The sequence below is a fragment of the Lampetra fluviatilis genome, chromosome 46 (assembly GCF_964198595.1).
Source record: "Lampetra fluviatilis chromosome 46, kcLamFluv1.1, whole genome shotgun sequence".
NCBI classification, from domain to species: domain Eukaryota; kingdom Metazoa; phylum Chordata; class Hyperoartia; order Petromyzontiformes; family Petromyzontidae; genus Lampetra; species Lampetra fluviatilis.
Genome location: NC_136320.1, coordinates 5,128,317 through 5,153,027, shown reverse-complemented (window position 1 = coordinate 5,153,027; position 24,711 = coordinate 5,128,317). Strand labels below are relative to the sequence as shown.

The 24,711-nt window shown below is 48.5% G+C and overlaps 1 protein-coding gene across 21 annotated transcripts in view; it reads right to left on the bottom strand.

The window, feature by feature from the left end:
- LOC144947689 (adhesion G protein-coupled receptor L2-like) overlaps window positions 1-24,711 on the bottom strand; it is a 343,364-nt gene that overhangs the window by 240,523 nt on the left and 78,130 nt on the right. For 20 of the 21 annotated variants that reach the window (XM_078876983.1, XM_078876984.1, XM_078876969.1 and 17 more), the window contains exon 2: window positions 12,639-13,394. In XM_078876983.1, coding sequence (XP_078733109.1) covers window positions 12,639-12,813 — 175 coding nt within the window. In that variant the 5' untranslated portion in view covers window positions 12,814-13,394. Of the gene's footprint in view, window positions 1-10,971; window positions 11,098-12,638; window positions 13,395-24,711 lie in introns of those variants that run through there. The other variant, XM_078876979.1, reaches the window with a different exon arrangement.

Sequence of the window (24,711 nt, the reverse complement as noted above, 5' to 3'; positions counted from 1 at the left end):
GGAAGCCCACACCAGAAAGAATGTGTGGGCAAGAGATCAGCTCACGTGCCGGGCCATGGGTGAGGCTGTCATCCAGCAGTGGATAGATGCTGGCGGATCTTACTGTACTGGAAATATATATGTGTGTGTATATATAGAGAGAGAGATGCCCCTGTTTTAGGCTTTAAGTAAAATGAGAGCCCTCCGTGCTGCAAGCTCCAAATTTAGCCGTCGTTTGCTGGCTGTGTGAGACCTATCCTGGGAAGAAGGTTAAGTAAAAACAACACTCCTCGCTCGGAGAGGGAAGAAAATAAACGCAGCCAAAAAGGGGCCAGCTGCCTCCGACACACCTTTGTACAAACACGAGCACACGCGTGTGCACACGCGTGTGCAATCGGTGCACGGCACTGACACCCCCTATCAAGCTGGCGCAATAGCACCTTGCGCTTGTGCCGTATAGGCAAGCGAGCATTCAAGCGATTCAACGCCCTCGGTGAATTCAACGAATTACGACTGCCTAGGTTTTCGTGATTGCGAGCGCCGCTCACGCGCACACAGACACCGCTGCACACCACGTGTGTGTGTGTGCGCGCACATGGGGCACGGTTACTCCGGGTGCTGTGGGTGTCCAGACACCCCAAGGCGTTTAGATATGTCTAAGAGACACCAACAACATCTTGTACAACATCCTGCTGGTTAGTGTATTTTTTTCTCCCAGTTCCCGAAGGTGACAAATGATGATCGTTCTGCTGACGGAACCGTTAAATGGTGAGTGGCGCACAAACAGCGGGCTCAGAACTGAGTCGGTAGCCATCCGTTGCTTAGATTTAACATAATTATAGTGTGGTAGAGCTCCACTTATCCGTGACAAGTTGGGATTGGGCGGGGGGGGGGGGCTATGGTATCTGTAATGTAACCAATAACCAGTGGGAAGAAGCATTCGCTAGCTGGGACACCCACCAACGTCCCCAGGGTGACACAACAACAACCGCCATTCGCCACTAAGTGGCGGTGACATCACCACGATGCTTGTGCCAGGCCATGTGCACCTTGAGGCCACGTGAAGTGTCGAACGCTCACTAGCAGGAGGTCACGGGGCAGACCCAGCAGGTGCCACGGGTCGACTGACTGAGATGACTGGCTGATGCACCACCTGTGCCCCCTACTGTGCCAACTTGCAGTGCTTTAGTCTCCCGGCGCTCCACTCGTTGTTGTGAGCGTCACTCCTCCGCCCTCTTTTGTTGTTGGAGGGCGACTTCCTCTAACTGCCCAGTAACGTCCTTCACGAGCCTCCTCCACAGAGGCCAATCTTGACACCGCTTGTACCAGTCATCGGCAGTTCCACTCAGTTCTACATCCTCCTGTACCACATCACTCCATCTCTTCTCTAGCCCCACATCCTCCTGTAACACATCACTCCATTTCTTCTCTAGCCCGTGCAGCATCCATTTAGCCCCCTCGATCCGGCCGAACTAAAGCTGTTTCGGCATGTGGTGGCTGGGCATGCGGGCTACATAGCCTAGCCAACGCAGCCTTGCCTGCCGAAGTAGCTCACCGATGGGACTTTGTCCAGATCTTTCAAGGATTTGTGAGCTCCTCACACAATCCAGCCTGGTTAAACCCAGGATGGATCGTAGGCAGCCCAGCCTAAATGTTTCTAACCAGCGAAGATGTTCAATTAGGGGGGGTCCACGTTTCGCAAGCGTAGAGAAGGGAGAGAATGACTGTGGCCGAGAAGACCTGAAGCTTCGTGTGGAGCAACAGACCAGGTAGCTTCCACACAGCGTTACGCAACCGATGAAAAGATAATGCCGCTCGACTGATTCGAAGTGAGACCTCTGCTGTCAAACCGGAGCCGGTCATGAGCACACTGCCCAGGTATGGGAAACTCTCCACTCTCTCCACAACTGACACACACACATACACACACGGCCGCCACGCTTGTGGCCACGCCGACGCAAGCGACGCTGGCGCTTGCAGACCGCGCGGCACCGGGGACGCCCCTGCGGCGCCAGCAGCCCGCCGCCCGCCTGCGTCTCTCTCCGCGACCTGCAACGCTCACCGCTGCGTGCGCGGGTTGTACGTGCCAGCGAGCGACCGAGCGAGGGAGCGAGGGAGCGAGTGCGCGCGCGCTGGTGCGTGCGTGTGCATCTGCATACAAATCTCTCCTGCGGTATTAACAGCAGCAGCTGTCACTTCTGGCACGGTTGCTTTCTGCACCGTTTGATGACGATGGCAGCCTCTTCGTCAGTCTACTGCTGGATGGAGCCTTCCCAACGCCGTTGGCGGTGGCAGGGAGGGCTGTCTGACCACGCTTCACCGCGTTCGTCGGTGCGAGCTGGTCGACAGCGTGGTGCGACGCACGACTGGATCGGACGTCGCGCTCGCCACCGATGTTGGCCGGGTTCAGAGTGCAGCGCGCGGACCACTGCGGCACCGCTGCGCCCCGACGATGAATCGAGGCATCTTGCTGACTTAAGAAAGGCAAGTGGCCTTGGGCAGGGCGCAACTCTGTAAGGGACGGCGGTGGAGACTAACAATGGAGTTGCAGCTAAAAGGTGGGAACCGTGCCTGAGAGGATGTGAAATCATGGAGATGGAGTGCAGAAATCAGTTTGTGTGCAGGAGCCAGAAGGACTCTTGCATCACATTGCACACTCACTACACACAAAGTGCTTGCCACAAATGAGCCACAATACGTCGCTGATCTCGCCAAGGAGCTGAAGGAGCATAGCGCGAACTCCGGTCACCCTCACAGTGGCTTTGGGCTGGCCACCGAACAAAGACGGTCCCCGCATCGCTCACTTTCAGATGCACTTCTGCAGCCGTCTAGAACGCTCTTAGTATCTTTTGAGCAGATTTTTGTGTTTAGTTTGTTGTCCTTCCCCCACACCTCAGATAAGCACGGTTGGCTGTGTACGGTGTGAAAGAAAGTTCAACATGCATACATACATGCCTGAGAGAGATGATGTTGGCTTGGGGGTGGTAATAATGCAAGCATATATACCCCCTATCATCATAACATCTCAAGCCACTTTGCAGTGCAGGTGCCACGGAAGCCCCATGGACTTGAGCTACATCCGTGTGTGTACGTTGGACTTCTTTTGCACTGCACGTAGCCAACCGTGCATTCAGGGGGTGCAGAGGAGATCCCAATCCACGGACCTCAGGTGATCTTCTTGGAACTTAGGGGGCTCAGCAGCAGCAGCAACAGCAGCAGCAGCAACAGCAGCAGCAGCAACAGCAGCAGCAGCAATAGCAGCAGCAGCAACAGCGTCCGAATATACGGGGAAGTGAAATGAGGTCAGGAAGAGGATGGTACATTCATTGAGGAATGTGATCGGTCACCGGTGAAGTGATGCAAGAACAAGGAGTTTGGGTCAGGACCCTCGCAGCTGCATTCTTGAAGGGACTGGAGTTGACAGCGTAGCTGATTGGAGGTTCCGGATTATGAGGCATTGCAGCAGTTCATCAAGCAGTAGACTGAGAATGTACCGACTCTACATTGTCATCATGGAAAGTGAAAATTTAGATTCAACCATTTGTAGCAAAGCCAGTTCTAAGAGCTGCATTGGTTCGAGTAAGTGGCTCACAATAAAAAATTAAAATCCCGGTCAGGGTTGCAGCGGACCAGGATTTGAACTGCTTTGTGGGAAGTCTACAGGAGTTGACTTTACTCGTGGCTGACTGACCCCTGCCATAGTAAAGTGGAATTTCCACTGCCTGTGGTGGACACAAAAATGAAGCTGTAAAGAGTAGAATAAGTGACAAGCTTGAGATCGTGTGAGTGCGAGACCACGACAAGTCCTGTAATCCTATTGCTAGTCAAAGCTCAGCGTGATATTTTAAAATTTACTACGAGGTTGCAGTTCACGTTAGGCGGAGGAGTAATTTAATGTTTAAAATTAACATGGAGAAGAAAAACTAATATAGCCGTGTAAAGAAAACCAGCAGCCATGAAGTGGCAAAGCCATCACCACACAACATGTGGTGTTCACAACACACGGCATGCCGACACTTTTCCGAATTAAAAAAAAAAGTGTTTGTTTTGTTACAAAGTCAATACTCAAATAAAGTAGCCGTGTACTGTGCGAGATTTTTTTCCTCCAAAAGTACCGCAGGTGATATATATATAGAGAGCAGGAACTCCACTTTAATAACACAACAATAAAACATACATCCATTATTAAAACAACTAAAAAATCACCAATCGTGAGAAAATGATTGTCCACATTGGCGCTGGGAGGAACACGCGCGGCCTGGCAAGCGGCTGGCTGCATCAAGGCCACGCGTTGACCACAGCCGCCGCCACCAGCCGTAGCAAATGAATTGTGTCCGACCCTAAACAAACAGCAGACAGCACATATTTACAAACAATAAGGGCAGATGAAACATGCCTCTGCGTGCTCGCACAAAATGAAACACTCACCGACAGTGGCTGTGGATGAAAAGCGGTCTCTCGGTCTCGGAAGCAGCAGATAAAAAAAACAATTTGCCCAAAATAAAAGAGGACAAAACACGCATCCCTGCTGCTGTGCTGGACAAACAAAATACACTGGGTCCATGCTCAGTGGCAGCCGAAATGTATTTGTCTATGGCAGTGGCAGATTGAATGCTGTTGCTACGAGGTCAGCTCTGCTGTCTAGATTTAGCGTGACTATAAAACAAAACGATACCGGTCTATCTCTTTAATTGACACAAGTCGACCGTTTACATTTGATTGTCATGTGCTATGAAGAAGGGCCGTGGCTCGATATGTCGCCTATTATATATCTTGTTTTCCATCTAAGGCCACAAGGTTTTGTTATTGACGACTGTGCTGGAGTTGTTTTTGTTATATGTGCTTGTGCACCACTGCTGAGGCAGCGGCAGAATTACCAGATGTAACTTGTTCGTCTTTTTAAAATTGATCTCCGATATGCTTCCGGGTTGCACAGTGTGTTGTTCGGAAAGATATCCGTTGTGTTTTTCTGTGTTCTCGCGCTGTGATCTTCTTCAGGAGCTGGTTTTGACCCGAGGAGGGCACAGGAAGAGTTCAGTTCCTGGAGAAGCTCTCCAGGCAACGTGGAGCGAAACGTCGGACAACGTGCCGAACAACACGCAGGAAACACAAACGACACGCAGGAAACACAAACGACCTACATTGCAGTCAAATGGACGTCACAGCTCTCTCCTGCTTGAATGAGCATTGAGGTATTCGTTGGTACTCATCTCCTGCTTACTGCCCTGAGCCAGTGGTGGAAACTCCACATTCCTATGACGATGGAGGGGTGGGGGAATGAATCTCACCATCGGAAAACCGCCCGCTATTTGACTTCCCCACAAAGTGGGTACGCGTTTTATCGACCGTGGAGGGATGCTGGGTCGAGTCAAACGCCAACCAGGAATTTGAATTCGCAAACGGTTTGAGTGCAAGTCGCTCGCTCCACCACTGAGCTGCCTGGCACAGAGCTCCCGCGTGGCTGTTTGGAGCTCCTGTGTGAGAAACGGGGGGGGGGGGGGGCTGCATGCGAATCGACGCTCCGTGAATCCTCTCGTGTCTCTGCCACCCAAGTCCCTCCGTTTCCCTCCACATTGCCCCAATCAGACCTCCCTCAAGATGCGTCTTCAGGGCGTACCGCGTGTTTCAGTTTCACCGCGCGGCATCCGGCAACGCGTCGCGAAACGTCGGACATCGGTGCTGAACAACGAGCGGGGCAACCCCCGAAAACACATCGCAGAACTTGGGAGCAGCACGACGGCGAGAACCGATACAGACGACTTGGACCCCCCTCCCCCCTTTCCTTCCTTGCTCCCGCAGTTCACTCAGTGTCCTCCTCCTCCTTCTCCTGCCAACGTCTTGGTCACTCATGCTCCTCCTCCCTGCCTCGCACTGTTGTCACCACCTCTCATTCTTTGATCCTGCAAGTCACCCAGACTCCCAATCCACCCCTCGTCCATCAACCGTGTGAATTGCAAAAAGGCAAAGGTGCAGCCCTGCAATGGCTTGCTCAAGCAACCTTTGGCGGAAGGCGTTCCAACTCGATGGTTTTTTTTGCCTACTGCTCCACACTGGACGGGCATTTTGGACGAGCTTGGAGTGGTGTCCACACTTCACCCCACCGCACGCAACCTGCCCAACTACTTCACTGTGCTGTTACCCATCGCCACTGCCGCTGGCTGGACAGAGGGGCGGTGGCAGTGCCGGCGGTGGTAGCGCCGGTGGGGATTTTAAAAACCTGCCGCCGCCGCCGCCCATCGTTTCAACTGCCGCGCGCCGGGGAAATCGAATCGAACTGGCGACCTCCGGGTCGCAAGTCCGGCGTCGCGAAGCGTCACGCTACCACCACCGCGGTAGCAGCAGCTGCAGCAGCGAGGAGCCTCGCGTTGGCTTTGGCTTTCGTTGAATCGGTGACTTGCCCTCCGTGAAGGGGCCCCCAATTTACTGTCGTTCAGAGACAATCAAAAATTGCTTTCCTCGAGTGCTGCCTTCAGTTGCCAGATGCACAACGAATAAAACCGTGCCTTCCTGAAAAACCATCTTTGCATACGCATCCCGGTACGTACATATATATGTCAATGCGTCAATGCAGTTTTAGTTTATTCAGTTTGAGATTAAATTCGACCGCTGTTAACCGCTCTTTCATTCATGCCGGGTGAACAGAGGTGGTGGGGATTAAAGATTTGCAGTCATATGCACTGCAAATGACTGCGGATCACTCGCAAAAGAGCATTTTCGTAAGACAAAAAGCCCATGAGCTCACACGCGTAAAGTCTCTCGCAGATTACTCGGCGTCGCCATGGGAACTTGATCGGTTTGAGTTGGCAACCTTACTAAATCTTACAACCTCTATACCTTCTTATTTACAGAAATCATTATTTAGTTCAACATGACCGTTCGCCAATCGGAAGGGCAACCGTGCTCCAGTTTCTGCATTTGGACAAGTGCTGCTGGTCAATGTAAGTCTGGCAGGCCAATAAGCTGATAATTTCAAGTAGCATTTTATGGTCGTAAAGCATGGCACGTGTCGGAACGGGTGCTGCAACATCCGACCCTGTCCATCCAGAGCCCGCCGAGCTGCTTTGGCGTCTGGTTGCCGAACGAGTAGACGACAAGGCGGCACACATTACACACAAAGCGCTCCCCACAAATGAGCCACAACACCTCGCTGATCTCGTGAAGGAGCATAAACCATCATCACGCTAACTCTGGTCATCCTCGCAGCAGCGGCTTTTGACTAGCCATCGAGCAAAGACGGTCACCGCATCGCGCGCCTTCAGGTGCACTTCTGTGGCCGTCTGGAACGCTCTTCCTTCTGATATTAGGAAGCAACTGCCGCTGCGCACTTTTAAATCGAGATTGAAAACTAATTTATTTATAATTGCTTTATCTGTTAAGTTCGTTGTCCTTCCCTCGCACCTCCGGTTATCCCTGTTGGCTACGTACCGTGCGAAAGAAGTGCAACATACGAACATATGTAATATTATTACATTAATTTGAATCATAACAATGACTATTTTGTTTCACCAAACTTCACCACGTTCGTGGACAGGGTGCTGGACGCCAGCTCAGTTGTTACTCGCCAATGACGTTAGCCACAGACGGGGATTCAACTCGGGAGTCGCATCACGTTACACGAACCACCACACCACCCGCTCCTCCCTGCATATCAACTGCACGCAATTAATATGAGATTTTATAATTTCGAGTATTGTCAACGGATTTAAATATTACAACTATGTTTGCAGTATAAGTCATTCATTATTGCTGTTAACTACTACAAAAGCAGTTAAGTGCCAATTTTGTAAGGTTTCTCGAAATTTGTATTTAAATGTCACTTATATGCTGTATCGACATTACTGCCCTTAATAAAATACAGATTCATTTCAACTTATGCAGATTTAAATTAAATTCACCGACCTACGCTGCCCGTTACAGGTAGAATAATCATTACCACCTATTACCAACACTGTGCTGTAATTGCTTGGCTGAGAGCAAAGTTACCGCAGAATTTGATATATTTTTTTGCATTATACTCATTACGCTTTATAAATCAAACCATTACGCACACAAGTGGGCAATGGGAGAAGCTCGATATATTACGATTTCAACTCCGCAGCGCCCGTGGCAGAAACCACCATTGACCTCTGAGCGTGCAGGACAGATTGATCGGCTCTGTCATCGCCTGCTCGGAGAGCGACCTCCTGGTCCCCCATGTGCAAGCTCAGTCAGGGCAGCTCAACGCGAATTCACCAATGCACCCTGAGAAATTAGAAACAGTACAAGAGGACAGGAGAAGAGTGGAGAGTTGCGTGGGGTCAAACAGCTTCCAGAGCCAAGTTGAGTAAAACTAAAACTAAAGTCGAGCCCTGTGACGCCGGCAGCCCTGCTCTGCTACAGGGAGCTTTTGAGAACCGCCCGAGTGTATTTGGCCTACTCTTCCAATGCTGACCAGGCATTGGAAGAGAGGTGGCAGGACGCACACCCTGACCGGACCGCACGACCTGCCGCTCGAATAAAAACTCCGGCCCACCCATTTAGACTGCTGGGTGGACATGGGTTGCTGGTGGGGGAAGGGGGGGGGGATTTAAGAAACTTGGCCAAGATGTTAACTGCTGTGCCCTGCGTCGAGTAGCAAATTAAATGTATCTTGTCCACCCTTCTGCTGTCCACAACTCACATTAAACTCAGCCGCAATTTCGCTTGTTGAAGCGCCTATTATCCGCAGACAAATTCCTCCTGCTATCCGAAGGTATTTCCCAGATATACGTGGAGCAGTGTGGCTAATAACCTCCTGCGATGCACACTCGGGGTGGAGCAGTGGTAAGCGTGCTGCGCTACGAGTCGGATTCCCGGCTACGGCTAGCATCAGTGGCAAGCAATATTTCAACCGAACCTGCCTCCCCAAGTCCCCCCCGGCCCCATTCCACACTGACCAGCGTGGTGAAGTATGGTCAAACAACCTCCGTGAACTAAATGACACGGGGAAACCTTCATCCAGCAGCGGATTGACAAACAGCTGTACATTATATTATTATCACTCGATGTGATACGCACACTTATCCGTGGCTAATGCGAGGTGCCACCACCATCTCCTGTTATCCCCCGAGAGTGTTTGTGGATAAGAGGAGGGTTGCGAGGCAATTTCACCCCATTATTTACGGCTATCAGTCAGCTGAAAGGGATGGACATTTCCCACTCTCTGTGGCCCATTTCGCAGATAAGGGGAGTTTACCCGGAAGTTATTTTCTTATTTTAACAGACAAACACGGATACTGGGATCTACAAATAGTGCCCCAATATCTATGAGGATAAGATGAGCCCCCTACCCCCCACTGAACCCTATGGCTCGCCTACCCCCCGGCAGTTTCAGGAGTGAAGTGATGACTCCTTGCCTCGGTCCTCACCCACATGCTTGATAAATACCGGAGCTCCACCTCCAGTCAAGTAAAACATCGCACTGCAATACGGCCGCTATTCAACTCAGGAGTCAACGATCCGTGGACTCTGTCCCTCCGCGTGTGGGACTCACCGTGTGCACGCACCAGCGTTCACTCCGGGCTAGACACGGCCACACTATCGCCAGTCGCTATTCCAGTTGCCACATGTTCTGTTTTTTTCCCAGGATTCTCCTCCCTTGTTGAGGAGAGAGCTGCTGTCTTGGGAACTCTTGTCAGTTATTGCGGGACAAGCAAATACCCCAGTCTTTTGTCAGTTGTGCAATAACAATAACCCATAATGCAGCGCTCAAGACAATGCATCTAGATGTATTTCTTGCCCTTCTCCAGCACTGTGAAATATCCGCAACTCCGATGAGCACGGTTGACTACGTACGCTGAGACAGAAGTTCAACAGACGTACTAAAGTATTCTTCATTTCAGTTGCGAAACACTAAAGCTTGTTTTGTAATAGATTTATAAAGCGCCGTATTCAAGGGTGCATTACAACAATCATAAAAATGTACGTAAGAGGAGGAGTGGTTGAACTAACGCGTGTGGTTATTATTCAAAGTGGTGGTGTGGTTATGGTGACGGGTGAACAAGTGGGAGTGGTTAAGGAGGGGAAGGGGTAGTGATACGGGTTTGGGTAGTGATAGGGGTAGCGATAGGGGTAGTGATAGGGGTAGTGATTGGGGTAGGCCTAGCAGGGAGTAGCAGTAGGAATGCCTCACTAACACCACATGGACTGGAGGTGTGGACACGTGATCTCGCCCTGCACTGTGGCCACAGGAGCCAGTGGCCTTGATTGGGGGGCTGCCAAACCACGAGGGATTAAGGGACATGATTCACTACTTGAGAATGCATTCTTTAGCAGCTGAAGGACTGATTAGTGGTATTTATATTCATTCATTTTGCGGGTAAACTGCACTTTCCGACAACCTCCAATTCTTCTCCTGGGCTGGGAAGAAAGTAGCGATGGCGAGGGAAGCGATGTGTTGTGCGTTCGCACCGTCCGCAAAAATGATGGCCCGACATAAAATTCCGGCGAACAGACCTGGCAGTTTTGGGCCACAATCCTCGGTTGCTGTCAGAGCAACAAGACCAAACCCGTGGCATTTGCCGAAGATTTACAATGCGCAGAGTGACATCATTAGCGGGAGACTTTTCATGTGTTCGAGGAAGAGAGAGTCCAAAAATAGTGAAAGATCGAGGGGGAAAAAAATATTTTCCAATGGCACTGTTTTGCATGTTTCACAAGACTCATCAAACGGAGTGGACAGGAGCCAACACACGCACCTCACGCTTCCGTACGCACCTTGCGCAACGGGAGTCAGGGTAAAGTTGCGGCTCTGCATTTGCCAGCTCACACCACTGCTCGTGGAAGGGTCTCCACTCCAGAAAGCTCAGGGGATCCCCCTCTCGAGGGTATTTGGCCTGCTCTTCCACGCCGGACGCAGATTTGTACCCCACCACGCGTGGACCTGACTGATCGATTGACTGCGGTGTGCCCAATTACACCGCTGGGTTGACAGAGGCGTGCGCGGGGCGCTGGAGGGTAAGGCAAGAAACTTGCCCCAATTGTGTCAATTTTCCGTTGCCCGGAGATGTAGCCGCCACCTCCGCTTTGCAAGTGCAGCGTGCGAGCACGGCGCGGCAGCAGCGCCCACGAAACGCAGTGGCTGGGTGAATGCGTTTCCAACTGACAACAAAAATGTCACGCACCCGCGTGTGCACACACACATTGAAGCAGCTCACATTTGCACACAATGGCTACACAATTCCACGCGTCAAATTCTCACGCGTCCATCAATGCTGCTCTCCAGGGCGACGCAGGCTCGCAATTGTTGTGACTTAAATGCTCATCTGGACTGGCCCGGACAGCCACTGGCCCCTAAGGTTCAGCATCACATGACAATACTTGGGGCTACTCTTCTCCACAATAGTCACGGCCACACTGTTCTCATGTTCAGACACACAAATACAACAGCGGGTGTTCGTGCGGTTGTGCCGCTCTACGGCTCTCCGGCGTGTTTTTCGGGTTGTACCTCTGCGCGTCGAACAACGTGATCTCCGACGTTTCGCTTCTGAATCGAGGCAGCTCGCATCCTCCCTCGATTATATAGCCCACCGTTCTTCATTATATAGCCCACCGTTCTTCATTGCAAGGCCTGCGGGCCACTGGCGCCCCCCCCCCCCCCCGACAATATACAACGAGCGAAAACACCCCCTATCACCATCATCGTGCAGCTGTCAAACGCAACAATGGTTTAAAATGTGTAGCGGCCCTCACACTGTGATGTCTTATTGGCGAAAGTGACCCCCCTGTGAAAATTAGTGAAGAACACTAGGGCTGGCCTCATCGCCATCGCGCCCAACAACAACACAGAAACAATCCGAAAATCCATCAGAGAGATACACAAGTAGGAGGTTTAAACCTTTACCACATTCTGGTAACCTGCGTGCGTGAGTGTGTGTGTGCTTGAACAGCTCCTATTAATAGGAATATTTTTATGGTCCATTTGATAGCTAGTTAATCTTCTACAGCATGGCCAGGTTTAAAATGATTGGAAACGTTATCTGAGTTAGGTGAACAATAGATTTTGTATATCATGTGATATTGGTATGTGTAAAGTTGATTGAAGTAATTTTTGGGAAAAACTTTTAAAAAACAATATCATTGTGGAATTATTTGACGATCAAACCGTAGTTTGTAATAAGATCCAAATCAGATATCTCCAATCCACACCAAAGAAGAGTACCATTTTAATGACCATTTGTGTAAGCTTAATTCCCCATAATTAAGCCAATACAAGAATTTGTGGTGTTTGTTTTATAATGAGTATTGCAAATATGAGAGACAACTATTTTTAATTGTCTTAATGAGGTTTTTTTTTTTTAACACTTGGCAATTACAGGCCCTTACACAGGCATCCCCAAAGGACCGGTAGACATTGGGAAAAAAAAATAAGACCGCGGGTTTTGATATTATGACTTTTGTTATTAGGGATTCCACTTTAATAGTATGTGTGATTTATACCAAACTAATGGGAGCCTATACATAGGCCCCACCTTTGAAAGTGTGACAACTTAATTTTCATTTTAATTAATTTCACGTTCATTAAAGGTGCTCTTTAATCAAACACCTTTTCAAATATCCCATTAGTGAGCCTCATTAGCAGTTGTGCAAGACAGGGTCCTTCCAAGGCTCCCGCGAAAATGGTATCCGTTAGGTGGCTTTACCTTCTGCCGGCATGATGCTGCTACAGGTAGATAGGAGGAGGAGGCAGGTCCACAGCATAGCCGTCGAGGGCTTCTCAACCGTCCAGAGGCATCCGGCACGCGACCTCCTGGCCATGTGGACCTCCACGCTCTTCGCCCCAACGTCGGGGCCTCCAAATGTCGAGCGAAGCCGCATCAATCGCCGGACGGGCTTCCGGCGCGATCCCCCTCCAAAACGTCAAACGGAAAAGCAGTCTATAGCGTCGTCGCGCGCTACTTGCTGAATTTTGACGGCGACATTTGGGCGTCTCTGCCGAGTTTTGTTGTCGTCGTCGATTGTGTTTTGGTTATTGCCCGCGATGGGAAGATACGAAACTTGAGCGATCACAAGCGGCGGTGCGTTTCCCTCCACGTCATTTCGCAATGTCGCCCGTCTTCGCTGGGACGCAAATGAGCCACAGGGCACTCACTTAAGCCGGGGCCTGACCCGGCCGGATGAGCAGCTATCGAGTGAGCGAGCGAGCGAGCTCACCACAGCTGGGCAGGACCCGTCTCTACTGTGCGGTCACCACCAATCAAACGTCAGTGCGGTGTCATCCAGGCGTTCCAAGTGTATTATGACTGTGATGTCACACACCGCTCGGGCATGGTTATGCCATGTGAAGCCTCCACGCGGCTCAATTCAAGTCGTATGCTCAAGTCTTCTGTGATCCTTTCAAGGCCTTTCTCGCTACAACGAAGGTGACGCTCCATTTGATGCGATCGTCATATCTGAGCCTGGAACAACAACAGCAGCAACAACAACAAGAGAGGCTGTCAATGAACATGTTGGATTATCGGAATTAAATACAGTATTGTGCTGATGTAAATAGCACCTTAATTACATTGGAAAAATGCTATGTATGTGCTGTGTATCGCACACTACACGCATTGATTTAATACACATATTAAATTTTGTAATTAACATTTGCCATTTAATTGCAGTTGTATGGTACATTATCACATTTCTTAACTATAAAAAAAACCTTCAAAGGTATTTGCAAAATACACATATTATTATGAAAGGTCACCTTAACATAATGTATTTATTTTTGTTAAAACATCGGATAGGGGAGTATGCTGTAAATGTTTTAATCTTAGAGACGGAGTGTGCTGTTTGTATAATGTAGGGTCCTTTGTCACTCCAACGGTGGAGGAGGGCCTCCCTTACACCATGTCCATAACAAAGGGGGGGGGGGGGGCTTGCTGCCTCTACTTTAACCTGTTTGTGAGCACCTATTAAGGCAGGCAGCCGGCATGGCACACAGTGGAGTGGTGTCGCGTGGTCAGCCGTACAAAACTGGCAACCTTTGGGTACTGATATAGGCACACTGCACTTGCTACTAATTTTAGGCCGAGTTGACCTAGGGGAGGCCCAAGCCAGGTTTAGATACCAGCCGGCACTGGTGTGTATGACCAGGATTCAAGTCTGGGTGGCCGGGGTCGTATTACCATGAGCATGCTCACCAACAAGTCACAGGCGTGACCGCACCGATACCGTCAAGTGGCCACAATATTATTTACTACAAAGTACTTGTACGTGTGTGTGTGTACGTGTGTGTATGTGTGTTTATTATACGAGTGGATTTAATGGCAGCTAAAGGGTTAATTAAACAAGAGTATTTTTATGGTCTCTTAGCGATTTAGCAGTGTATGGTAACCTGGAAACCATCTAAATATAACACAATGGGGGATTTGCACCGTGTAGGTCCCTGCATTTCTTGTAGAACACGTGTGTGTGTGTATATTTAACACTACGAAACATGCCGAGCTAAAATAAACAGGATCTTGAGGATGCGCTGCCGAACCACTCTCGCTTGCATTCATACAAAAACTGCCTTCTCCAATCTGCAGGCTTCCACATCTCATTAGCAGATCCCAATATTGGGCCAAGCTTTAGCAGATTCAATTATGCATAATGCTCTTGCACTGCCATTTTAAAATAAAATAAAAAAAATTAGCCCGTTGGAATAATTTAAATGTAAGTTGACGTACAGACAGCCCTGCGTACAGTAATAACAAGCACCATCCTGTCTTAGGGATTAGCACGCATTCGACAAAGATATACACACACACAAAACTGAATTTTAAATAATGGTGTAATAATATTCTGCTCACCTTAAATTTACGTTATTTGACAATAAGTCACACATTTGAATACTTAATACATCACGTCCACGATGATAAAAATGATACAGTTGGGGTAATTTACAACCTTTCAACGTGCAAGATGGGTGGCTGAATAATGCAAAACCCTAAAGTATCCCATATATTATTGGAAGAAATTAATGTGACACGGTTTCCAAGTCCAATCCCTTTATTTATGGGCAACTGTAAAGCCTGGGCCTTCCTCCACTCGTTGCTTCAACAACAACAACCACCACCACCAACAACACTCAGCCGTGGCGATGCAAAGAAAAATTAAGGAAAGCCAACCCTGAATGTGTCACCTCAGAGGGAGCAAAGGAATTGCTGTGCGGTGAGGGCAAACAACCGTACGATGTGGGGTGGTAAATTGCAATTTTCTCCCCCCCCCCCGTCCGTTTAATTGCTGTAAAATAACATATCACGCGCAATTAAAGGCAAGAAAGCCCGCGGATCTCTTAAGAGTGAGAGCCAAACGTCGTAGCGCGGCACAGACGCGCGTCGCTGGCCCAGCCGCACACGTTCGTACTACAAACCCTGAATACAGAGCGGGGTCTCGGGGAAGCACACACCCACACACGCGGTGATGCCGTCCCTGGCGAGCGGCCAGTGTTGACTCAAAGAGAGGACGGCATTGGAAGGAATCGACATATTGATCTGTGTGCTCAGGCCCTGAAAAGCAACAAGGAGACTCTTTTGAGTGCACACGTGTTCAACATTTCTGGACCCTAGCAGGAAACAGCTTAGGGAGCAGCAATGAGGCAATTACAGCATCCCTCCCCCAACCACTTCCATAATGGCTTCCACTCTCCTCAACAAAATGGCTTTCAAAGTTGCCGGACTCTTGAGACTCGGGCCCTATGTAAAAGCATTGCGCTTATCGTGCGCGAACTCTTTCTGAACTTCTCTCAGCCCTCCAAGCGCCATGCGCAGGAGGCCGAGAGGGCAGCCCACTTTGTTTGCTGCTGTGGGTGACAGTGGCGTGGCTGAGTAGTGAAGTGTGCAGGCGGTGCGACTGCTCCAGGGCTACGGCGAGAGAGGGGGAGAAGGAGAGATTGGCCAGCGGGGAGAACCCCAATTAATTTAAGTTATGTTTGTTTGTCCAGATAATCATAATAACTCGGGGGGGGGGACCCAGCTGACTCTCATTTGCAAGTGACCTGGGTCACCAAAAACGACAAAATCAAAACAAGTAAAGTCACAGCGACGATGCAAACAGAAATTGGCGCAAAATCAACTGCGTCGCACAGGCAAATCATTCCTGAGACCAGGGCCCTGCCAACCGAGCCGTAACGTGAATGTTTAATCAAGTGCCACCACGGGCACGCTCCAGTAATGTCACGCTCACACACGTGATTTGTAACTCTGACCATAACCTGTGTCGTAGCGATAGTTCAATGTTACCGTGATATTTAATCGAGGGGCTACTGCTGTGTGTTGTCTTGGTGTGGTCTGGGACCGTTTTTGTTGTTTCTTACGCCTTGATAAATTGGACTTATATAATTAATTTATGTATTAATCATTTATATTTAGTGACTTGCTTACCATGTTCACTATTTTCCACTCCTATCGTGTTTGTATTGTTCGCTGTTGTAACTTGCTGACCCGCCCAAACTGGACATCTGTGACAAAGAGCTTCATAGCTCATCGGATTCCTCCGGCAGTCTCAATAACGATTCTGACGAGCAACAATCGCCAAAAGCCCTCTCGCTGTCCACGTAACGATGGAGAGGGCTAAATAAAAAGGGAAGGTCTCACAAATGCAAAAAAAAGAGCAGGTCAAGCCAGGTTAGGGCAAGCCATGGCATGTCGTCAAGGCAAAGTGGACAGAAAGAAGTGTCAGATTTTAAGAGGTGAAAAAAAAACAGTCCTGTGAAAGCCACTCGGTTAAATTTCAAATATCTAGCGTCATCTTATTTCACACTTACTGCTCAACTCGTGTGGTACTTAACGCAATTGGCATGCACGCTGCATACCAACAGCTGCACTCGATTGCAAGAGAGCTCTAGCCGAATGGAGTTCTCTTCTTGTTCAGAGTACGGCCAATAATCTACCCACCGTACCCAGAACCAGGACTGTCCTAGCTAGGCCGCATTTTTCCGTAGCTGCACTTGCAGCAGCAGCAGCAGTCTGGAACTCTCCACCCCAGCTGTACACTGGCAGCAGCATCAGAGGTCGCAAACGGGTTTTGATTCCTTACCCGTACCCAGCCGCACCAGGGTCGCAAATGGGTACCCGTACCCGGCCGTGGAATGGATATTTGTTCCCTACCCGTACCCGTACCCTACCCGAAATGAGTGACAAACGGTGACTCACCAGTGACTCACGGCCTACCCGTACCCGGCCGCACCAGGGTCGCAAACGGGTACCCGTACCCGGCCGGGTATGGGTAGCCGGGTATCGGGTAGGGTACGGGTATCGGGTACCCGGTTGCGACCTCTGAGCAGCATCCATGCATCACCATCCACCTTGAACCAGCAGCTCAAGGTCCTCACCAGCTCATGCCCCCACGAGTTAATGCCCTCGCCCGTCCAGGCCCTCGCCCCTTCAAATCGGAATTCAAGGGACTGTGCTCCGGCTCTTGCCTTCCAAGTTCTCAATTGAGAAAATGCGTCCGATTTGTGAAATATGCGCACGCTATAAATTGTGATTGTAATTTTCACTGTCAGGAACGAAAGCACGAGAAGGATTTGTCTAATGGACATTATTCCAGCAGATGGTGGAGGGTTATGAAGGCGGATTGCATAGTGCCGATGATGCAAGCATTAATGAGGTGTTTTGACTATCGCAAGATGATACGTGATGAAATATGAATGAGTGATAATGTTGCCAAGAGTGTTGCTGATGAAGGTTCAATTAGCGGCACTATTTTTCAATTAAAGTCATTTTTATTACTACCTTAAACAGGTTACCGTACTGTATTGCACTGGATTTTTTATTTTTTTCCAAACCGATGCCATCGTAGTCACAGCAGAGACTCATTTTGATGAGCAAGCATTGCCACAGGCTCGCTTGAAGCAGCTTGACTCTTTGGAGTGAAACTCACAAAGAAACAAAAATCCACATTCAGCATGTTACATAATTCCACGATGATATTTTCAAATAATTTGAATTTTGTTTCGTCATCATTTACTGACAGATATTAACCTTCTCTTATGCTATACACGGTCATGCTGCGACTACATGAAGCATACACCATGGCTATGAATAATGTAATCGCTGATATAAAACATATTATAGCTTACGTAACACTTAACAACATACTGTACTGTGCTTTAAGATCGAGTGGTGGCACATTGGTGACCCCAGTTTGATTCCAGGCCACTGTTAACATGAGTGGTGAGTGATAGCTAAACCAGTTCTAGATCCCTTGTCACCAATCTCGCATCAGCAGTGGATGGAAAGGTAATTTTTTCTTATTATTATGAGCGCAGGATTTTAATATACGGTATATGTGGTGTGGGCAAAAAGTTTGTACACTGCCATTTTAAAGACTGTTGTATTGACTAAACAATAATTGCATCTGTTCTATTGATTGACAATAATGCTTTACAACTCATAACACTGTGTAAAAAAAAAATGTGTTCCTGGGTAGTAAGTGTTATTTCCTAATTGCTTATGCCTCAAAGTACAGAAAATGGCTTTAATTCTTCAAAAACTTTGCTTTTGTGACCAGGACAGTGATATTTTGAAATGTACCTATTTTCAATGAGATAATGTGTGTATTTGTGTCTTTCGTTCACATAAAGTCCTGGTCACAAAAGCAAAGTTTGTGCGGAATAATAGCCATTTTCTATACTTTTTAGACATAAGCAATTACAAAATAACACTTAGCACTCAGGAACAAAAATTGCGTTACATAGCGTAATCAATCCACTGTTACAGGAAGATCTACCTACTCCTTGCCATGTTATTAGTCATGGGGGTTTGTTTGGCCATACTTCCCCAAACTGGTCGGTGAGAGTGGAAGTTCAGATGGGGGCCCAGGACCGGTTTCGATTAAACTTTCCATCAATGTTTGCCATGGCCGGAAATCTAACTCAGGTTGCTGTCAGCACAGGGAGAGTGCACTAACCACCGCACCACCAGTGAATAACACAAGAGCAGTCTAATTTAAGAGTGGATATAAATATGTTTTACTGCTTACATAAAATGTAACTGTGTACTGAATTTTTTAATGTAGATTTGTGGCGTGGTCAAAAAGTTTTGTTCGCTGCGATGTTGAGGCTGTTATTGGTTTATTGTCTAGCACAGAAGTTTCCCCGGCACCAACGGTGGTGGTCCGTGACGGTCCTCCACGTGGTCTGCGGGGCTGTGATGCAAACGCAGGTTGATAATGACAACCTTTATAGAGATTTTGTTGAGAACATTAATTCAAATTTTACTTATAACATTTCATTAAAAAAATGAAGTTAGGTAAACGACCCTGAATAAAATACCCTAACCCTAAGGTCTAAATGACGCCCACCTAAAAAAATGATAGCTGCATTTAAGAAAATATGTTCCGGTTATATGAATCATTTAGTATGAGTGGTATTTAGAGAGAGAAGTTGAATGCGTTTTCACGTGGGGTGAGGGCCTAAACAGTTTGAGAAACACCGCCCTAACGCAACAGCTGCTTCTGTTGCACCGCAGTGCATGGTGGCTAAAGATGAGCAAGCAAAAGAGGCTTATTGTGAAAAGGGCGAGCAAGTGGCAAGGCCATCAGATTGGCGGATTAGGGAGGCCGAGAATGGGCACAGACCAGAGAAAATCCGACTGGCTAATGAACATGACTGCGGGAGGTTAATGAACCTGTTCTCTCCAGATTTATACTAAATGGCATGAGTACAATGGTAGCAAATATCAGATTGTCTACGCATGACCCATGCACACATGGGTAGACAATGGGAACAATGACCTGGGTGCCTCAAAAGTATGGACATCTCTTAAATGACCAAAACTCCCACGTGTTTATTTGGGTCTTCGAATGAGTGTATGGCCACATTACTGCTGCATATGTCCTTTGCGGTTGTGCTGCGTACAATAGCTCCCAGCACGTGCAGCAGAACACGTCGCACATCGTGATGAACAACCCACGGGTACAAACCCAAAAATACATCAGAGAGTCATTTGACCACGTAAAATAACTGGCTGCATTATTTCTCCGTCATTTTAAAAATAAGGTTTTTCAAATAATTTGGATGCATTTCATTTCACGCCACAAACACCACTCTCATATCAATCTCATATCAAGAGTGTGGAGGCAAGTGCCCCCCCCCACCCGCCACCGTGTGTAAAGACGAGAAGGGTACTTGAAAGATCACGAGTTCTATTGCAGACATTCTCGGATGCATGCGGACGTGGGGTCCTTTGAGATTCCCGAATGGATTCCGTGTCTCACGATGCCACAAAGCTCACCAACTTCTGCAATGTGATGGGCGGATTTTCCCCTAAAAAATCTTTATTTGATATATTTCTAGTATAGTACGTAGATATAATCGATACTTAAAACATTATATTTTAGTACTAACGTGAAATCTGGTTGACATTAGAGTGGTCACCGACACAACTTCGAACAGAGACGTTAGAACTCCATTCCAGTGCCCGGGGGAGCCGAGCTAATGCATAAAATGTTTGCATGTGCATTCATTTGATATACTATACTTTTAGTTGTAAGGGCTCAACCCCCACCCCCTTGCCCCTCCCTCTCGATGAATGGGGGGGGGCAGCTGTGGATCGAGCCCCCCAAACAGATTTGCAGGAGTTGCAAAAGTGGCAATCATAAATTGCTTCACTCGCAACACGGTTGCGAAGCACAACAGAAATTCAGCAGAGTGGCAGCACTTAGCAAACGCATTACTACTCCTATTATTATTATTAAATATACAAAGCTACAAATTAAAGAAAGAGCAATTACAGAGCCACTTTGTTTGTCTTATCCCAGAAATGGATTAAAATGATCAAACCAAACACCTCGCAATCACCGCGACTTGGCGTCACAGTCATTTAACAGGCGACCTATTTCCTATGTTCATCTACAGCATTCACAACAAGTCACTTGAATAGTCCGCACAAAGGTGTTATACAAAAAAAAAGCAACGCGGCATAGTCGCGCGCTTTTTGTGCGAGCGCCCGCCACAACAACAACAAACAGATAAATAATATTTGGAAAAAATTCCCAAAGCGGGCTGAGAGGGGAGAGAAAGAGAGAGGTGCGTGGTGGGGGGGGGCTGAAGAAGCGAGAGGAGAGAGAGACGCACACGACCATGCAAGCGGCGTGCGGTGTCTTTTTGCGCGCCACGACACGATCCGACAAAGGAGACCCCCCCCCCCCGCACACACACAGTGCCTTTACTCGGTGTGGGGATCTGTGCCGTATCGGCGGCGCGTGTCGCGCACATCGACCGCCTCGCACTGAGAAGAGCGCTGCAGGGATTTGAACGCGGGACGTGGGAGCCGAGGGCTCCACACCGCGCGCCTCGAACGCAACGAGCGCAACGACTATTCACGCGGACCGCCCGCCAGTAACTTCCTGCGGTTTCTTTTTCTTCGCCGGGATTACGAGCGAAGAGACGTTCAGACATGTCACACGGACGAAAGATCCATTGCAATTGTACGTAGCGTAGGACTGTGGTATCGCTTAGGGGGGCGGGGGGGGGGGGTTGGTGGGACCGAGAGCGATCGTGGGGGGAGATGCGGCACGGTGCTCCGCGCGCCGTGGTGATGGATCCACAGGCGGCCTGAGTTTGATGCCCCGGCAATGGTGAACATGAGTGGCGAGCGATTTGTGCATCGGTTCTGGGTCCCCCCCCCCCCCTCTTCACAAGCCGCACGGGCCGTGGTGAAGTGCGCGCAGTGTCAAGGAACACACAAAAGCGACGCGCTCCGCGAACGCCTTTATCCGGCGGTGGATTGACAACAGCCTCCAAGTTACCGCATTTTTTGTAACACGCGAAGATATACCCGAAGCAGCCCTTCCACCCCTCCACCCGGTCACCAACCCGCACCAGGGAGGGTGGCAGCACGTGTGGTGGTGGTGGTGGTGGTGCGGAGGAACCTTCTTCACCCGACGGGGGACCGCCGAGAGAGGAAGGTGAACATTGCGAGTGCGTTCAGAGCGACGGCTTCGTCGTGATGAAGATCATGCGCGGCCACTCCGGCTTCCGCTCGCAAAGAAGCGGTGGCTACAGAGTCAAGAGGCTCTAAATACACAGCCGCGTGTTCACGTGAGCCAGAGAGGTCTCCATCGTAGATCACCACGCCGCTCTCTGTCAAGCTGTAATAAAACTGCTGTGATAACTGCACAGTGGTGCATAAAGGCTTCGCGAGGGAGACACCCCCACCAAACCAGTGGCATGCTATCTGCCTAAAGTACTGGCCAGAATGTTAAACAAACGCTCATGTCCTACGGCACATATATAGACGTGTACTGGCAGTCTGAAAATACAGTTTTGCACAGGTCGTGACATTTACCACTAAACGCTTTCATTGCCTCTACCTTTCTCGGGTTTACACGAGAGTGACAGCACATATGGATGCATCTTTCCCGAGACTTATCTGCCTGCCACTCAAAAACAGATGACATCTGCGGAAAAGCCGTTCGTTAAACATTACATTAACTGGGATTACGCTCGCACTTGCGAATCGTTCCGTGCAGGTACGATTTTTTTTTATCGGGGTGGAGAACAGAAAATGCAATTACCAAAAGCATATTTGAATAACCCCCCTCGCCTCCCTGTTCATTATAGTCCATCCATTTGGTCACTGTCACTTGAAGAAATCGACGAGGCGTGCTGAGCGATTTCAGGCTCATCCCTGACACAGGTTGGCTCTGGGTATTGGCGGCGAGCATGAACACCTCGTGGCAGACGTGCGTGCAAGCTCAACTGGACTTCCTCTCGTGATTGCTCTGTGGACTGCATTGTCCAAAGTGATCGGCGGCTGGAGTGGCGGCGAGTGGTTAGCACTCTGCACTTTGAATCCAGCAACAGGCACGGCTAGCGGTCGTGTTTATTGTTATATATCAGCGTTTTTTTATTGTCATTCAACAACCCGAAACACAGTGGGGATTTCAAAAGGAGGGAAAAAACAGCAGTCAAACTGAAAGCAGCATCCTGCTCATGTGCACATTAAAGTGGCGCTCTTCTCGTTTCCAGCCCTGAGCCAGTCACGGAAATTCCACATTTCTGTGGCAGGGGCAAGTCTATCCACAGGACAACCACCATTGACTTTTGAACCCGGTGGTATGGAGGGGACCTGACCAGGATTAGAACTCGCATCCTTCCTGATGCGAGTCGCCCTACCTCTGAGCAGCCACCCCGGTGGTGGCGAGTGATAGCTTCACCAATCCTGGCCCACCCATGACTTTCACGAAGCCACATGAACCAGCATGATGAAGTTTGGTCAAATAACGACCTCCCACCCCCTCCCAAAAACCAACACGGCGTGTGGGGCGAGGCCTTCTTCCAGCAAAAAGTGACGACGGCACATCAATTATTTTTGTTCTTTTTTCAACAAATATAAATCACCGATGAATTGTTCCAGGACTGCAATGGCAGTGCTGCACCAGGATAAACACAAGAAACTCACCACGTTCATCATTAACGCTGCCTAAACGCCAGAGGTGTGGACTCGAGTCATGTGACTTGGACTTGAGTCAGACTCGAGTCATGAATTTGATGACTTGCGACTCGACTTGGACTTGCATAACAATGACTTTGTCCCACCTATGAGATGTGGACTCGAGTCATGTGACTTGGACTCGAGTCAGACTCGAGTCATGAATTTGATGACTTGCGACTCGACTTGGACTTGCATAACAATGACTTTGTCCCACCTATGAGATGTGGACTCGAGTCATGTGACTTGGACTCGAGTCAGACTCGAGTCATGAATTTGATGACTTGCGACTCGACTTGGACTTGCATAACAATGACTTTGTCCCACCTCTCCTAAACGCGTACAAATATACGGCAGGATTCCGTCTCGGGCAATGGCGGCCTACTTGTATATTTTTTCTGTAACGAGGCAGTGTTCGAGATGAAGGTGGCGAATTATTTTTGTTTGTAATTCAGGAATTAGTCAGGTGTACGATGCCATCTGTAAATAAACTTGAACATCCGTTCCGTCATCTGTCACAATCAAAATGTGTTTTTAATCACATTCCATTGAGGTCTCTGCCAACATTTTTTTTATATAAAATATAAACAAATGTGTATATATCTAAAAAACACTGCAAACCAACGTAATGAGAGTGACGTGAGGACGGAATCGTTGGCCAGATTTAATTGACTAGAGCCAAACCCAGAAGTTTAAAAAAGGGAAGAAAAAGCAAGCATACGCATGGATTCTGAAACACATTAATTAATTTATGAAGGTTTAACACGTAAGCTTTCACGACCAATATTATTCATAATAAAGGCTTTTGGGTTAGATCGCGTAAGTATAAATGTGTCGAAACCCTCCACCACCCCAGTAATGGATTTGTCACGTAAACAAAATTGCAATTAGTTACTACTTCAGCCCACCGGTGTATTTGAAGAGAGAATCCACAACAATTACAATTTGAGTAGTACGACGTTTCGCTGGAAATTACATCCAGCATCATCGGGCGATTTGTCAGAATTGTGAAGCCATCCACCTGCTTCCGGGCTTAAATAGTGCAACAGGATGACGCCATCGTTGAACCCAATCAGGTGTAGAGATCAGAGGCGGAGGAGTGGGGGGTGTAATTAAGTAAGATTAGTACGTGATTCTTCTATAAGGAATTGTAAAATGTATTAGGTATTACTTAATAATATGCTTCCAGGCTGCACTAAGCCTGTAGCTGTCAGAGTAGTTAAAATTACTTGTATTGCTCTCAATTTAAATGAATTCACTAATTAGTCTTGGCCAGTAATAATTCGTTTTACACAACACTTCAACGTTG